Source organism: Cyprinus carpio, chromosome A2 (genome assembly GCF_018340385.1).
Source record: "Cyprinus carpio isolate SPL01 chromosome A2, ASM1834038v1, whole genome shotgun sequence".
NCBI classification, from domain to species: Eukaryota; Metazoa; Chordata; class Actinopteri; order Cypriniformes; family Cyprinidae; genus Cyprinus; species Cyprinus carpio.
In genome coordinates, this window is record NC_056573.1 from 4,390,078 (window position 1) to 4,408,281 (window position 18,204).

The window sequence follows — 18,204 nt, forward strand, 5'->3', positions numbered from 1 at the left end:
TTAAGACAGCTTTCAAAATGGTATATAGTAACAAACACATCAATTTGTTAAGACATCAAGTATGATAATACAATTTTTATTTGTATTTTTTTATTATGAGCTCAAATATGGAAGTGTGCTTAATGGGTACGTGATCTTAATAGGCACGTTTACCCTACAGATTGCAGTGAATCATGAATCTGATCATCAGGAGACTAACAGATCATAAAATGGAAATTATCAGAAAATTATATGTTTGATATAGATTCAGATTATCATGAATCTTATAATGAGTCATAATCATGAGACTTGCAGAGATTCAGGTTATTCTTAATTTTTTTTTTTTTTTTTTTAAATGCCATTCTCAAATGTAACATTCTCAAGACATTACATTATCTTGTTCAAATAAATCACATAACCATAATTTGTCTGTTGTTATCATTATCTTAAGTAGTAACTATTAATACATGTGTGTGTACTGGGTGCTGTATTAAACCATGTTAAAATAATTATTGATATATAAATATACCATTACACTCTCATTGTATTCTCAGTCATGCCACACTGTGAAGTATTGGTGAAGATCTGTTGGTGTTTGGCCACAGGGAGGCAGCGTTCCTATTTGATTTAACACAAAAAATGTCCTTATCTCATGTTGTTCACAAGCTTCATCTTATCTAAGGATTTCAGATGTGTTTTACGCATATTCTGCACATTTGCATGCATACATGGGTGTGTATTAGGGTTCGAGCAGCTTTTGTTAACAGATTTTCTTTTGCAACCTGTTTGTGATGTTCTAGAATAAAAACTGCCTATACTGTATTTCTTATTAAAATAGGGGTACTTAGAGAGAAATATTGAGAAAAGCATCTTTTGAATGGACTTTTCCACAATTAAAAATTACATGGCTTTATGTGAATCTTAGAAATGGGCTTTAAAAACTATTTTAGGGTGATCATTTCCCTTGATATAATTTAAAGGAATAGTTCTTCATTAAGATGTTTTTAACTTCAAAATGTTGCCTGGTTTAAATCAGGAGAGAGATATGCACAGGTCAAGCACCATTAAACAAATATGTTGGTGGATATTGATATGAGAGTGTAGCTGTGTTAATAAATCATATATCATATATATTCAAATATTACTTGTTCATTCTCTTTTGTAGTTGTAATATAAATATCAGCAAATATGACACTAAATATGTTAACTCACCTAATAGTTTTGATTGTGACTTTAGCCTGTTTTACATTTTAGGGGACTTTCTTTGGTAGACAAAAAGCAAACCCAAGAGAAGTATTCCATAAGGGACTAAAACATCATCATATTAGCATATGATGAGGATCATGAGGCCAGTAAAATCAGAACACAACGTGTTTATTGCAGGAAGTTTGGTATGTACATGCAAAGCACACAATATCTATTTACATTACAAATGTTCCTGGGTGGATTGCTATTGAGCATAACAACTGCATAATACTGAAGTTAGGAATGTATCTTTGCATTGAGATATTCAGTAGACTCACAACACTCCTGCTGATTCAGAATTTTGTGTGCAGTAAAAAGTCAAACCTACTCACCTACTCACTGTCATGCAAGAGCCAATGTGACTTTGTATACATTGATGCAACAATCATCAATAGTGTGACATCACTGATTATGTTGTAAGACAGTAGTTAATACTGATACAAATCACAACAGAACAGAAAGGGTTCTGTAAAATGGGGAAAAAACAATACTGTACCAGCAACAATGCAACAGAGAAGTGTTCTCATGCAATGATCAAACAAATGCTTTGAACTGTAATTCTCTGTCAATATTCAACACCGATTAAAAATGTAGCTTGGTTTACTTGCATTCATGCAGTTTACTGATACAAATGTTTTACAGAGAATTATTAAACAACTGATTACATTGCAACCTGCTGGTGTACAGTTGTCTGGTCTTTACCATTCATTGGATATCTTTGATAAAATAAATGAATAAAAGAAAACTTTGTAGACCATGTCTAAAATAGTACCCATGAATATGAAAAATATCCCTAAATATATTTGGATATATTTTTAAAAGACTGATCTTAATTATCCATCACTCACACTTAAAGTGAGCACCAGGTGAATATTGTTGTTCGTAGAAGTTTTAAAGGAATGTTTTTGCATATTTTTGTAATTTATAATTAATTTTAAAACGTAGATAAGAATAGGGTAAGATGAGCCTAAAACTGCTATTATAAAAAAGAATTTAAATTTCTTTAGATTTCTTACAAGCTAAACCTTCCCGTAAGTGATTTTCCCAACCACCATTAAAAAAAATGAAACATAAAAAAAAAAAACCAATGTTATGTTTCAGTTTTATTTTTTAGCCAAATCATTGATATACAGTCGTGGCCAAAAATATTGGCACGCTTGGTAAATATGATCAAAAAAGGCTGTGAAAATTCATCTGCATTGTTAATCCTTTTGGTCTTTTATTTAAAAAAAAATCACAAAAATGTATCCTTTCATTGGATAATAAGAATTTAAAATGGGGGGGAATATCATTATGAAATTAATGCTTTTTTTAAATTATTTTTTGTTAAAATTTTTTGGAACCCCTATAAATTCTTATGAGTAAAATATCTCTGAAGTATGTTCCCATTCATATTCACAATTTTGAGCACTCCAGCATGATTATAAACATGAAATTATCCAGCTCTGGCTTCCTGTTTCACAGAAATATAAAGAGGAGGGAAAACAAAGCCCAAATTTCCCTTAATCATCCATCACAATGAGAAAAACCAAAGAATATATTTCTGATGTACAGCAAAAGATAATTGAGCCTTCACAAATAAGTGAAGTGGCTTTAAGAAAAGAGCTAGAGCAGTGAAAACTCCCATTTCCACCATCAGGGCAATAATTAAGAATTTCCAACCAACAGAAAATGTTACGAAACTGCCTGGAAGAGGACGTGTGTCTATATCGTCCTAATGTACGGTGAGGAGGATAGTTTGAGTAGCTAAAGACTCTCCAATGACCACAGCTGGAGAATTGTAGAAAATAGTTGAGTCTCGGGATCAGAAAACCTTAAAAAAATTGTCAAACAGAACCTACATCAACACATGTTGTTTGGGAGGGTTTCAAGAAAAATTCTCCTAGCTCATTCAAAAACAAACTAAAGCATATTCAGTCATGACTGGAACTTTAAATGGGAATGGCTTCTATGATCAGATGAAACTAAAAAATGAGCTTTTTAGCAGCAAACACTCAAGAAGGGTTTGGTGAACACAGTGAGAAAAAGTACCCCATGTGTACAATGAAATATACTGCTGTATTTTTGATGTTGTGGGCCTATATTTCTGCTGGAGGTCCTGGACATCTTCTTTAGATGCATGGCATCATGGATTCTATCAAATACCAACAGATAAAAAATCAGTAAGAGACTGACTCTGTTAGAAATCTTATAATGGGCCATGTTTGGATCTTCCAACCGTACAATAACCTAAACAACACAGAAATAGGTCACTGAGCTCAAAACCAAGCTTCTGCTATAGCCATTCCAGTTCTCTGACCTGAACTCTATGGAAAATGAGTGTGGTGAACTGAAGAGAAGAAGCACCAACATGGAGCTGGGAATCTAAAGGGTCTGGAGTGATTCTGGATGAAGGAATGGTCTCTGATCTCTTGTCAGGTGTTCTCTAACCTCATCAGGCACTATAGGAGAAAATTTAGACCTGTTAAACTGGCAAATGGAGGTTTCAGAAAGTATTTTGGAATGTGTTGCCACTATCCCTAAAAACCTCATCGGGCATGGATATTTTTAAAATGGAATTGAAGACTTATTTATTTAATCAAGCTTTTGGCGTTTGATTAGGTCTGAGAACTGTGAGTGATTTGTTGTTTGATTCTCTTGTGTCTTGTTTTAATGTAATTAATGTTTGTACTGTATGTATTTTAGAGTATTGATCAGCCTACCTATGGACAGCACTTTGGTCCATTCTAATGGTTTTGAAAGTGCTTTATAAATAAAAGTTGAGTTGAGTTGAACTGAGTATTGAATAAAAGGGTGCCATTAATTGTGGCCAATGTGTATTAGAGAAAAACATTTATTTCATAACGATATTTCCCCCCCATTTTAAATTGTTATTATCCAATGAAAGGATACATTTTTTTAAATAAAAGACCAAAAGGATTAACAATGCAGATTAATTTTTACAGCCTTTTTTGATCATATTTACCAAGGGTGCCAATATTTTTGGCCACGACTGTAGAGTTACATCTATCAAGTCACCAACATGTATGATATAGAATAGAGACTGGGGATATTTGCCACAAGGGAACTTTACAAAAGCTATATTTTAAATGTTACACAAATACTTGTTTTCTTTTAGTTTTAAATATCTATAGTTATTTAAAACTAAAGCGACTTTTATTACATGAAGCAGATCTTTTTTCCTGGGCAATAACACTGAAAATTTTTAATTTTCAACTTTGTGCAGCCAAATGAGCCCTGAGAATTACTAACTGGAGTAAAAACAGGTAGGGTTATATATATGCAGCTTCCTAGATACAGGATCTCATCTTACCCCGCTCACTCTAACTGTGCCTTGTGAAGGTCTTCAAACCTCAAAAACAAATTCTCTCATTTACTGCATTGAAAAACTGCAGTATTATAATAATTATTCTTTTTTTAATTTTCAGAAAGGTGTGTGAGAAAAAATAATAAACTAATTATTCAAAGAGATTCTTGGTATTCTTATTTAGGGGTTGAACATTGCATCGTCTGAACACTTCCTGATAACTGAAGCAAAAGTGCCACTGGGACATCCAATGTGTTGTGTTTTTTTTTCTGCCCTTCAGAATTGTTATTAATTTTAATTTTTTATTAATCTAGTTTTTAATTAATTTATTTATATTGTTTTTAATAAATACATAAAATATCAAGCCTGAAATTGAAAATGAGAGGGGTTTGAACACTTTTGCAAGGCACTATATTTTTATTTCAATCGGAAGCCAGTTTTTGTTGATGAAACTTTTACATTATACATTAACAATCATTAACCCCTTTGCATTCCTGTAAAATGTGCCTAAATCGCCTAAAACACTCTGTGGGCAATACAGTGGAAAACTAACAGGTTTAAAAACTTCTGAAAAAGTGTTTTACTTGGTATATATGCAAACTTATTTAACACGTAAATCAAATAAGTATGAAATTAAGGCTAAAGGCCCATTCACACCAAGAATGATAGCTATAACTATAAAGGTTTAGTAATTGTTATAAATATATGAAAATAGCAAAATCCACACCACAGCAATATCACATTTAGAATTCTGTTTTCCAGCTAATGAATGATAAAAATATTGATAGCCAATCAAACTCCACACATCTTCAAGGAGCTTCAGCATTTAAAGTGGCAGACGACATAACTGCAGTGCACTTTAGTGTCTGTTGTTGATGTGGAAGCCAATTACCGTTACAGTTAGCTTTCTTGGTGTGAATGGGCCTTGACTTTCAAATATGGAATCTGCCATCTCAGAAACCCTACTGGAGTGGTCTAATTTTGTGATTGCTGTGTCATGCACTTTTCCCTGACAACTTCTCTTCAAAGTCCCATGGACAAACTTCAGCCATGTTGAGGTAAGTGGACGATGTTTGAGTTGTGTGGTTCTCAGTCGTTGGAGGCTGTTTATCATTTGAGGTAACACTTGGCAATACCTCTGTCTCCCAGGGGCAAACGTCGGCACGCTTACTGCCGCTGATGGCAGAGTCTCTAGTAGAGCTCCTCCTCCTGCCAGATGCCACTGTGGCCACTTGGTCCCCCTCTGATGGTTGGCTTGTGCGACGCTTCTCTGAGGGTTTGCTTGAGGAGCTTCTTCGCTCCTTATTTTTGGACGTTCGTTTATCATCATCTTTATCCTTAGCTTTCTCTTTGGAGGAGCAGGATCCTTTTCTTTTCGAGCAAGAATCTCTTCTCTTTGAATGATGTGTGGGGCTGGAAGTCTTCTCCTGGTTGGGGGACAGAGGGGGATCGTAATCCCAAGGACAGATATCAACCATGAGAGCTGGAGGCTGTAAAAGGCTACCTGTGGATTTGGAGATGTCTGAGAGGATGAACTTGGGTTTTCCATCTGTGGGAGTGACACTTTTTTTGCGGCTTGTTCTCTCGGGGGACAGTCCTACAGGCTCCATTGGTTGCACCGATAGATCCTCGAAGTTCCACGGACTTGCATCTTTGTGGGCATTGAGGTTGAGAGGTGATTTGGGTTTCCTCCCTTCATCCCTGTCCCCAGTCTTATCTCTGGAGCGGCGCCGGTTTGACAGAGATTGGCCCAACCCTTTTTGTTTGTGTTGAGACTTGTGTCCACTTTTTGCACTGCTCCCATTGATTGTATTGGTTTCAGTGGGTGCAATGGAAACATGCTTCTGTGATTTGCCTTCTGTTGGAGTTGGTAACTCCTCCACTTCCCAAGGGCACACCTCAGAGAGATCGTACAGGTCCTTGCTCTTCCCTGGTTCTGAACAAATGGAAGGCTGACTGCCGCTCACCTGCTGCTTCATGATGCCCATCTTACTAGGTGTTTTGGTGTACTCAACCGACTGGCTGATGATCATTTTTGGTAAACACTCAGGGGATTCATCGACTTCTGAAAGTGCTGTGCTGTCCCTTGCTTTGAGACCCTTTTTACTGGCATCTTCCACACTGTGGGTCTTCCCTGCAATGCCCAGCGTCCTTTCTCTGGCGCTAGCAATGACAGACAGTGACTTCTGTAACATAGAGGTCCGAAGATGTACAGGCTTTTTTTCTGCTGCTAGGTTATGTGCACTGGCTGACTTGCACACTAAGGGCACTGATTCAGTAGATTCGGCTAACTCGACCTTTGGCACCTCAGGGTTCTTCTTGTTGGACCTCCGCCCCATCAAGGTGTCAAGCAGAGAAGCTTCAGTAGTAGAGTTCTCCATTTTATCTTCATGCACCCCATTGGTTTCCTCTCCTTGGTCGTGTGTATGGTCATAGCTATGAGATCTCTTCAGTGAGAACATCTTTCTCTTTAACGATTCTTCCCTTGACTTCCCGGAGTGAGACGTGTCAAATGGGTTTCTCCTCAGGGTGCCTCTGTTACTCCCATGTTCACTTGCATCTCGATCTTCCCGGCTGTATTGCCGACTCACTGTCTCTGGTATTTCTGTGATGCGGCGCATTAGTGTCCGTCCAAGTCCTCTCTTGGAACTGCGTTTTTTCTGTAAGTGAGGGTTATTGGCCAGCATCTTCTTTCTTTTATAGATCTCCAGTTGGCCATAGAGTTTCTTGAGCTCCTCCTGATAAAGGCAAAGAACACATAATACACAACAAACTGAAGGTTTTCACTCTTATGCCACTTGTAGAAGAACCAAACTACTCTATTCTAAACTGACCCAAATATGAATTAAGTGAAAAAGAACCCACTTCTCATTGCATTCACATAGTTTCTTAAGATTTATGTTTAGTGTTTTTGCATTTAGATTTGAAGAGCGAAGTGAACATAGTAAAGAGAGAGACAGGACTGGAAAGGACCAAAAGCTAGGATTTTAACTCCAGTTGCCAGAAGCACAATTGTGCTAAATGTCAGGGCACCAGTCATAAGGCCATTGTTCTTTGGCATTAAAGTTGTATTTTTTAAAATATTAAATATTTTTTTATATATATATTTTTTAAATATTAAATTTTTTAAATACATTAAATATTTGCTTGTGATCTGGTCTCCATCAATAATTTAGTGGTCTGGGATCCAACAAATAACGGAAAGTTCTTGATTACCAGATACATATTTTTACAGAGATGTCACTCACAAAGAACAATCCATTTCACAAAGTATTTTAGAGAAAAAAGTTTAAGATTTCTATTCACTATTCTAATACCATGGAAACCCTATAATATACTCATGCTGTCATCTCCATAAGACTGGAATAAAAAATGAACACTGCCTCTGTCATTCTCACCATCATTACCTTTTGTACAGATAACCTGTGATGGCTAAAATTATTTGTAATATTCAAAACAATGCTAAGAATTTACTGCTCAGAAGTATAGCTTCCTCCAGTTCAAACTGCTATGAAATCCCTAAAATGCACCAAGTCTGAAATACCATAAGTTTACTTAAACAAGACAGAGATATCACTAACAAGAGTTCACTGAAATTTAAACAGAAATCTAAATGGGATCCTGAATCAACACCAGACAATTTTGAACAATGGACTCCAAACATTGCAAATGTTTGTCAGATTTTTAGATTTTGATTTTAGGAAATTGTTTGTGTGTCTAGAAGTCCAAAGGGCCGGTGAAAATGTCTTACTCTAATGTCCTCAGGATCCAGACTGTGCTCACTCCAGGCAGATGTTATGCTGCTGTTCAGACAGGAGCCTGAGTGACCCATATCCAGCTCATCTTCATAAGCCTCTGTGGCTATATCCTCCCGTGTATGAGTTCCAGTGAACAAAAACTGCAGTGAAAGACAAAACAATATATGAACCTTTCTCAAAAACAAGGCTGTGTTAAACTCCATAAGCTGTTTGCAGATATTCTACAGATTTAACGACAAGGATAATAATCACCTTTGGAATGAGAAGTAATCCCAGAATAACCGTCACTGTCAGATGTGTATGGACAAAAAATAACATTAGCATCCAGTCTGGATGCAACCCAGTGCCAAGAGAGAACCTGTAGATCAGACCAAAGCTTGTTAAAAGGTGCCAAAAGCATCTTCCATCACCACGTGCAGGCCGCTCCTCTGACTTTTTATGGACAGAGAATCACAAATGGCAGATCAAAGCTAAATAAACGTGGGAAATATTTTAGGATCAGGAGCAAATTTCACAACATAGAGCTTCAAACAGCATAATGAGGGCAAATGTAATTGGAAGTGGTGTGGCATCTAAGGGCTTGCTCTGTTTATTTAACAATGTTTAGTCAACAGGGTTAGGAATCCTGATTATTTTGGAGGCAATGGAGGTCACCGTTCCTCTGTTATGCAAAGAGTAATGCAATTCTGACTCATTAATCACACTGCATTTCAAGAGCTGCTTTGGCAAAGTATCAAAACAGGGCATCAAACAGAACCCGCAGGGGTTGCAGACATAGGCAAAGATTCTGCTTAAACTGTTAGGCACAGTCATACCTTCATCATAAATAACGCCAGTTACTCCACAAGTATACTCTAGGGCAGAGGTTCTGACTCAGGACCCAGATTATAAATGCATGAAGTGGCAGCCCAATGCACTGCCAAAACTGTTTATCGTTCAAAAATAATACATTTGCCATCAAAGGGATGCTCCATCCCAAAATGAAAATTTTGTCATTGCATGACCCCACGCCATTTTGGCACTTCTGAGCAATACGCATACTCTAGGGCAGAGGTTGCTTTCAAACCAAAGACTGGCGCGGCTGACACACGGACCCAGATTAACATGCATAAAGTTGTTATTTTTGTTTTCTGCATGTACAAAAAGTATTCTTGTCGCTTCATAACGTTACGGTTGAATCACTGATGGCAATGGCACTGACAATGCTTTTTAATACTTTCCTGGAAACACTGTGATTATTTATTTGGCATTCATGACACAATCACAAGCCTCCATTTTGCCATCTTAAAGGGAAGCTCCTTTCCCAAAATGAAAATTTTCAAATTTTCATTTTGGGATGGAGTAACCCTTCAACAAAATAACAAAAATTTAAAGATTAAAATGTATTGACAATAACTGCATAGGCCCAAACTTATGCAAAATTACTAATGACAAAAGCAGAATATTGATATTTTTGCAGATCAACATGGATGAGTTGTTAACAGATCAATGCATTAAACGATAAACACTGAGCAAAATATTTTATTAGGCTTCTGAATATGAGAAATTCACAGTTAATGTACGGCTTATGCAAGTGCATACACATTTCAATGCAGTGTTTATTAATGGTTTTATGCTTTGGCAGCCAACAATTCAATGAAAAAAAAAAAAAAAACGTTCGGCACAAACTACAAGTGAAGCTGAGGAATAGACGAAACGCAAAGTGCAGATACATTTTGAGCTTAATAATTTTTCTGTTCTATGCATGCATACTGTATAAGGCATGCTGAATTTTAGATTTGCACTTAGCATGCTTTTTTTCCTATCAGTGTCCCTATCAGAACAGACCTAATGCTGCATTCAAGTCCATCTTTGAGTTTGAACTAGCGTAGAAATTATAATTGCCACTGCTTTCAAATGCCACATCAATTTCCTTCTCTTTTTTCACTTCTTAACAAAGCCAGAAAGCATTTTATCAGTAACCTAACAAAATGAAGAGCAAAGAATTCACATTAGGTGTGTAATTGGTGTTTTATCTGTGTATTTTTTCATTCTTGTGCTGCCACAGAGAATGATGGGAAATACATTTGGTCGTAAAAGTCTGTCTCCTCATAAATCAGTTAAATGAACAGAATCTTCAGCAGCACACTGAAGGCCAACAAATTTAATTGTGGCATCAACATTCACAATTACAATTTATCATGAACAATACCCGTTTGATTCTGTCATAATTCTTAATTTTACAAAAAGTTGGGACTTATACTGCCTTCAAGTCAACTCAGAGTACCTCAGCGTTGGGCATTTGTTATTTCAACGTCACATAACAACAACATCTGAATTCAAAATGATGACAGTTATTAATGATTCTATCACTTATTTATTCATATCAAATTAAATGTGTTACATAACAAATCTTGTTGATTAGCAAAAATAGTTATAATTCATTACAAACTGCTTTCTGCTCACTGATCTCTATAGATTACAGATATATTATATGATATTAGTGTTTCCATAATTTTTTAAATCAACACCCCCCTTTCCATTGTCACAGCTGATGTATCATCTCACTCATAAACATCCCTTCACTCAGACATTCTTGTGTTCAGGTTTCGTAATTATGATATTTCCTACTCCACTTGAAGGGCACAATAAGGAAAATACTAAATCACATCAGTAACTACAACTTTATGGTGGTGTCCATCTTCACTCAACCCATAAATACATTCATTCTGACATGACTTGAATGCAGCATGTGTCCTATTTTTGGGTTTTGTCCTACTAGTTGAGAACCAAAGCTCAAGAGAGCACATGGCTTCAAAAACTTCCATCTGCTATCTTCGCCTTATTTTTATTATTTATTGGAGAAATAAATTAAAAGAATTCTGTCAAAGAGAGTGAAACGAAGGAGCACCAGAGCAGTCTGACAGATGGCAGACTAAGGGTGAGACAGGAAGAGGGTGAATGGGTTTATTTTAGGTTTTAGTAGTTTTATGCGCAAGCTGTCTGCAGCAGCCATATTTTATGAACCTTCTCTCAAGTGGCTTATCAGTGCCGTCTTCATGATGCTTGTCATTTAGCTGAGGCTAGCTGTCTTCACCTTTTTTACAAGTCTAGTGCAAAGTTCTGCTGATGTGATCTGGTTTTTACTTTCTAACTGGGGCCAAGACGACTTTCAGTCATTATAGGGGGCATGGTTGCATAATTCATGTTAAACAAACCCCTGCAAATTTGCAGTTCAGTGTCACACACTGGTAAATAAAGGTTGCAGACAAAATGGATATATGCATGTCTACAAAGAGCAAGTAATGCTGATAAACATGGTAAATTTGAATACTAAGTGCAAGAACACCAGTGTAAAGGGGCTGACGAGACGTGAGACATGCAGATCCATGTGCAAAGCTTTATTATTAAACATGGTCAAAATAGGCAAGGGTCAGACAATGGCACACAGGTATATCGAGGACAAGACAGAGTATTCCTAGGGCAAGCGTGGGTCAATGATCGGCAAACAACATCCAGAGGGCTTGATAAGAGGAGTAATCTGTAAATGTGAGCATAAATCCAGGCGAGGAGCAAACATAGTCCGAAACAGCAAAGGGTTAATCCAAGATACGTGGCAAGAATCAGGAACCAGGAAAACAGGCAAGGCAAGACTAAGACTAGATTATCCAAACTAGAGCAGGCTCCGTACAGTAGCTATCAGCTATTACAGTGATACATGATAAACACTCCTCGGCAGTGAGAAAGAGGAAGTCCATGGCCTATGTAGCATGTCTGATTGGATTCAGCTGTGTGTGTGTGTGTGTGTGTGTGTGTGTGTGTAATCAGTACCTTCAGCTGTGTATGTGTAATTAGAGCAATGGAAACAGCAGCAGCCAGCAGCGTGTAGCCGAAGACCACCACGACAGAGCAGACAGAACTTTGGCCTTATCAGTCGATTCAGAGCAAAGCAAGAGTTCACTGATGGCCTCCATAGCCGTGACAGGGCAGGACAAGGATTTACAGATGGCCGCCATAGTGGTGACAGGACAGTCAGAGAGTACATGGGTGGATACTACTGACACCTCTGGAGGTTCTGCAGTGGATGCCGCCACCACTAGAGGTTCTACAGCAGTACCCTCAGGAAATAGGGAAAGTTCATTAACCTTTTCTTTAACCTGACAGGTACATGACAGGTTGAAGGTCCATTACTGGGCGCTACTACCGTAACCAGAGCTGAAGTGAAAGACGACGGCTCAGAAGGTTCTGCAGCAAACACCGCCACCTCCGTAGAATCCAGAATGGCCACCGCAGTCTCTGGTTGTAGTGTACTGCGGCACACCCCTTCAGTTCGGTAGGATCTTCTGCAGCATCAGCCACCACCTCTGGAGGATCTGGAGCGAGCGCCACCACCATCTTTCAGCAGACGTTGATGGCTCTGGTACTTCGGTGGTAGTTAATGCAGCCCATACACCCCAGAGAGCAATCCCACATAGGGAAAATGCAGCTATCAAGGGGATTATTTCTGGGGCAAAAGGGTTTGATAGAGCTGGTTTAGGGATACCAGAAGCATGTGCTGACACTAGCGGTGGGTCCACCACATTGGATGCCAGTCTTGGATGCTGAAGAACAGACCTTGAGGATCTAGGGGTGAAAGACAGGAAGTGACGGGACTCTGAGTGAATAGCTGTGACGTGACTTGACACTGGACGATTAGCTGTGACGCGACGGGACTCTGGAAAGTTTCGTGATTTGACTTTACTCATGAAGATCAGCGGTGACTTGACTTGGCTCGTGAAGATCAGCGGTGACTTGACTTGGCTCGTGAAGATCAGCGGTGACTTGACTTGGCTCGTGAAGATCAGCGGTGACTTGACCGGACTCGTGAAGATCAGCGGTGACTTGACTCGTGAAGATCAGCGGTGGGTTGATTGTGGAAGATCGACGGTGACTTGACTCGTGAAGATCAGCGGTGACTTGACTCGTGAAGATCAGCGGTGACTTGACTGGACCCAAGAAGATCAGCTGAGACGTGACGAGACTCTGGAAGATCGGTAGAGGCGTGTTGAGACTCTGGACCAGCAGCTGTGGCTTGACTTGACTGATGAAGATCAACCGTGACTTGACTGGACACAGGAAGATCAGCTGCGACTTGACGTGGCTTATGAAGATCAGCTGAGACTTGACTCGTGAAGATCAGCGTGAATTGTGACTTGACCTGACTCATGAATTGTGACTTGACCTGACTCATGAAGATCAACGTGATTTGACTTTATTCAAGAAGATCAGCGGTGACTTGACTCGACCGCAGTCTCTGGCTCGTGATGATTAGTGGTGATTTGACTGGTGAATTTAATCGTTGAGTTGAGTGGTTGATTGTCTGGGGTGAATTGGCTCAGGCTGAGACGTGACGAGACTCTGGAAGATCGGTAGAGGCGTGTTGAGACTCTGGACCAGCAGCTGTGGCTTGACTTGACTGATGAAGATCAACCGTGACTTGACTGGACACAGGAAGATCAGCTGCGACTTGACGTGGCTTATGAAGATCAGCTGCGACTTGACGTGGCTTATGAAGATCAGCTGCGACTTGACATGGCTTATGAAGATCAGCGGTGACTTGACTCGTGAAGATCAGCTGGGGCTGCCATTTTGCAATTGGGCTCCGCTGTTGCCGTCATTTTGTGCTCATGCTCTAGTGCGGCTTCCATTACATGAGTGGGTGCGGTGTCGCATTCTTCCTCCGCCACACCCACAGTGAATGAAGAGCCAACACACAACAAAAAAAGCTGCTGGATCCTCGTGGGGCCGAGTATTTTGTAACGGGGCTGACGAGACGTGAAACATGCGGATCCATGTGCAAAGCTTTATTCTTAAACATGGTCAAAACAGGCAAGGGTCGGACAATGGCACACAGGTATATCGAGGACAAGACATAGAGTATTCCTAGGGCAAGAGTGGGTCAATGATCGGCAAACAACATCCAGAGGGCTTGACAAGAGGGGTAATCTGTAACCGTGAGCATAAATCCAGGCGAGGAGCAAACACAGTCCGAAAAAGCAGGCAATGGGTTAATCCAAGATACGTGGAGAGAATGAGGAGCAAGGAAAGGGTACGAGGCAAAACTAAGACTAGATTATCCAAACTAGAGCAGGCTCCGTACAGTAGCTATCACAGTGATACATGCTAAACACTACTCGGTGGTGAGAAAGAGGAAGTCCATGGCTTATGTAGCATGTCTGACTGGATTCAGCTGTGTGTGTGTAATTAGAGCAATGGATGATGGGAACTGTAGTCCGGGGTGAAGTGCAACAGTTAGTGTGGTGCAAGAGTCCATAGTAGTGAGTGGGTGATCTCTGGTGGTGAGCGAACAGAAGTGTATGGACAGGATTCGTGACAACCAGATACAGATGTGCAGTCTCTTGTGGAAAAAAGCACACTTTAGCATACTTTTACAGAGAGTACTTATTATGTGTATGATTTATTTTAAAAGAATATAGCATTTATTTACTTTTATTTTAAGGTATCCTTGTTACACTTTACATGTACTTACTATTATAATAACAATTAATTATGCATAATTACATGCAAGTATCCGAATCCTAACCCTAACCATATTGTAAGTACTGTACATGTAGTTAATTAATACTCAAATGTATAATCACACTGTAACAAGGACACCTTAAAATAAAGTGTAACTGAATATACTTTAGTGCAAAATGAATGTTATGTTTTCAGGACACTTAATTGCATATAAATTGCAATTAAAAGAAAATGTATTATATTTTAAATTTGTATTAAATGCAATTAGATGAACTTAAGATTGCTTTTTTGATCCACTTAAGTACACCTTTGTTATTTCATAATTGCTTATATATTGTCTTAAAAATAAAAGTTCATGTGTACTTCCAAATGTACTGAAAAGCATTTATAGTAAATTAAAATATACTTTAAAGTAATTTCTATTGAAACTTTAATTACACATTTGCAATGATGCAATTTAGTACATTTAAAATATATTAACTTTACATGTAACATTGAATAACAGTACAGTTTAAATTAATTACAAGTTATAAGTATGTTAAATGTGTTATACAGTATATGTTAGTCAACACATCAAAATAAGTGCAATTCTTTAAAAAATGACAAAAGAATCTTAAAACGTAATGGTTTAAAATGTACTTTAAATTAAAATAAGTATAGTTAATTAAAATGAAGTACACTACTTGCACACATTTAGTACAATTAAGGGCATGCCTTTTCACATTACGTAACTATCCATTAAAGAAAATTTACTTGGAGCAAATATACTGTACATATATACAGTACACTGTATATACTGTAAATTTAGCTACAGATGTTTGTCCACATAGTATTCCCACCTCAAAAAGGCCAGCTTTAGCTCTAATAATGAACAGGTTTTTACTGAATAATTAATGTAAGTGCTTTAAAAAAACACAAGCTTCACATTTCTGCTTTAAAACTCTCTGGTATGTTGGCCTGGATTTCTTCTATTCTAAACAGAGAAGATTTAAAATTATTATTTGCAGTGAGCAGTATGCATTATGTCACAAATGCGTTCAACAGAGCTTGTGTTCAGTGTTTTAAATGCAGCAACATTTATTTAGGAAGCTTTCTAAAAGACTGCTGTGGTAAATTTAAGTGGATGTGGGTTGGAGTTTCATAAGATGTGAGTATTATACTGTCACTCTCTAAAGAAATCAGGAAGTCTCTGTTCCTGGTGGGTGTGGGAACGGACATCTGGACATTCATGAAGGAATGCGATGACATGCTATACAGAATCACTTTAACACCTTACTGAAACAACAGAGAGTTTGTGTTGGACAAAAATCCCCATGAAAATAAAGAGAAGTTCTATTTAAATTTAACAACATGGGCTCATCTTTTAACTTGTTATTTATTTTATGTTTAAAAATACAGTTGTTGAATTTCTAGGCTGATTAGAATTAGCAATTAGCCTCTGCTTTTAGACGGTTGTGTAAGATCCTATCCCGCTTCCTCAATTCGTGATCAAAAACAAGTGTGTCATCCTATGCTAAGGTAGTAGGCTACACTCTAAAAACACTGGGTTGAGATTGTTAGGTGAGGAAGTTGGTTTGATTTGACCCAGTTTGGGATGAAAATTGTTTATAATCAGTAACCCAAAAGTGATGGGTTGGGAATGTGAAGAGAGCATGAACAAGGGCAAACAGGTTTGCCTGTGCCAATACTACTTTGTGGTTATTACATTGATTTTTTTTGTTTGTGGGAGTAATGTAATGGATGTGTGTGGGAGATAGGAGGAATTTTGGACTGACTGCAGTGAGGAGTTTGTTCTTTTAAAGGGGGTGTTTTCACGACACCGTTTCAACTAAAAACAAATGACTTTTAATATGTTTTAGCCATTTATTTACATAACAACAGCATTTTGGGGGCCTGAAAATGCAAAGCTTTTGAAAACGGGTATCAAAGTGCAAGTTTTTGAAAATGGATACCATTATCATCACTGAGTAAACAACAAAAACGTAAATTTGTGAATACGGTGATGCCATGCATATTAAATGTTCAGTCTATAGGCATGTGCACAGGTGGACAGTGCTTCTTTACAAGGTGATCTCACTATCAACTGGCATGTCATGCATAATATAGCATTTTTAACTGTTTTCACAGATCCGTATGAATGGGAAACATTTTGACAATGCTGTTGTCTGTACGCAAATCTTTTCAAAAATGCAAAGGAAAACCTTTCTGTTTTTAGTACTGCCACAATCTCCAACTGGAATCCCCATGAACTCCACCAGAGGGCACTCCACCCCTGACTCTTGCCACTCAACCCCGGACTTCATTTCCCATAACCCCAGCCAAGATACTGGACTCCACTTGTTTCCAATAAGGATGACTATAAAGGATGCACTCACACACACTCACGTTAGCCTGTAACCTTTCTCTAGTTTCTGTGTTTTCTTGCCTTGCCTTCGTGTTTTTGACCATGGACTGTTTACCTTGTTTTTGATCGATTGCTATCTGCCCTGTTTATTGCCTGTTTACTGGATTAATCTTTTGTCTGCCCTGGATTATACCTGTCCGCTGGTGTTTGACCCTGCCTGTGTTGACCACTCTTTTAAAATAAAGCCTTCAGTTGGATCTTCAACTCCGTTGTTACGCCAGAATATTCAGCCATACCCAGATCCAGCAGCTTTGTAAAATTTTTCTTTCTTTTTTCTTTTTTTTTTTTTTGTGAGGAATTAACAACGAATACATTTGTTTGTCATATAATTATCCTCAAGTCCTTAAGTCTTATCTCCATCATTTACCGCTGTCAGTTTTCCTCTTTCCCTCCTCTTCTTGCTTTTTTCCCCATCTGGCTGCCAGAAGGATAAGTTCTCTTCATGTTTAAATTAGCAAATGCACAAGTAAGCGCTGTGCCAGTTTGAAAACGGTGGCTGATGCATCACGAGGAAAAAGCAAGCACATCCAGCATAACGCGAGAGGGGGCCTCTAGGGGGGATGCAGATGTATGGCTCTGTTATATTATGGCACTTTTCCACTGCGTGGTACGACTCTGCTTGGCACAGCTCGGCTCGGTTTGAATTTCCACTGCAGTTTAGTATTGCTTTAGAGTGGCCGGGATTATTCACATGTCGTTATAGTTGCGCCGCCTCTACTGCCACGACTCCCAAAAAAACTTTTTCATTCCGCATCAAGCTCTCGCTGGATCCGCTCCTCTGCTATCAGCGAGAGGAACGTCTGTACTTCCGCAACAGACAACAAAACATTTTGGTTATTAAAAAAAAGGTGCGCTAGTTCAAAACAGTTGCGTACGATCATTGGCTGGCTGTGCTGATTTGATTAGGTTTTTTGTGTTTGTGTTGCAAGTTCAGTGACGCAGGTAGTGACGATTCTCTACGGCCAATCCGTGATCAGCAGAGTTTCACATCACGTTTTGATTACGGTACGGTT

General features: G+C 38.5%; 1 protein-coding gene across 1 annotated transcript in view; it reads right to left on the minus strand.

Annotated features, from left to right (window-relative positions):
• Positions 1 to 4,144: 4,144 nt before the first annotated feature.
• The window catches only part of LOC109099048 (probable G-protein coupled receptor 158), a 48,236-nt gene continuing 34,176 nt past the window's right edge, over positions 4,145 to 18,204 (minus strand). Inside the window, 3 exon segments of the mRNA XM_042769776.1 lie at positions 4,145 to 7,269; positions 8,283 to 8,429; positions 8,542 to 8,647. Coding sequence (XP_042625710.1) covers positions 5,527 to 7,269; positions 8,283 to 8,429; positions 8,542 to 8,647 — 1,996 coding nt within the window. The 3' untranslated portion in view covers positions 4,145 to 5,526.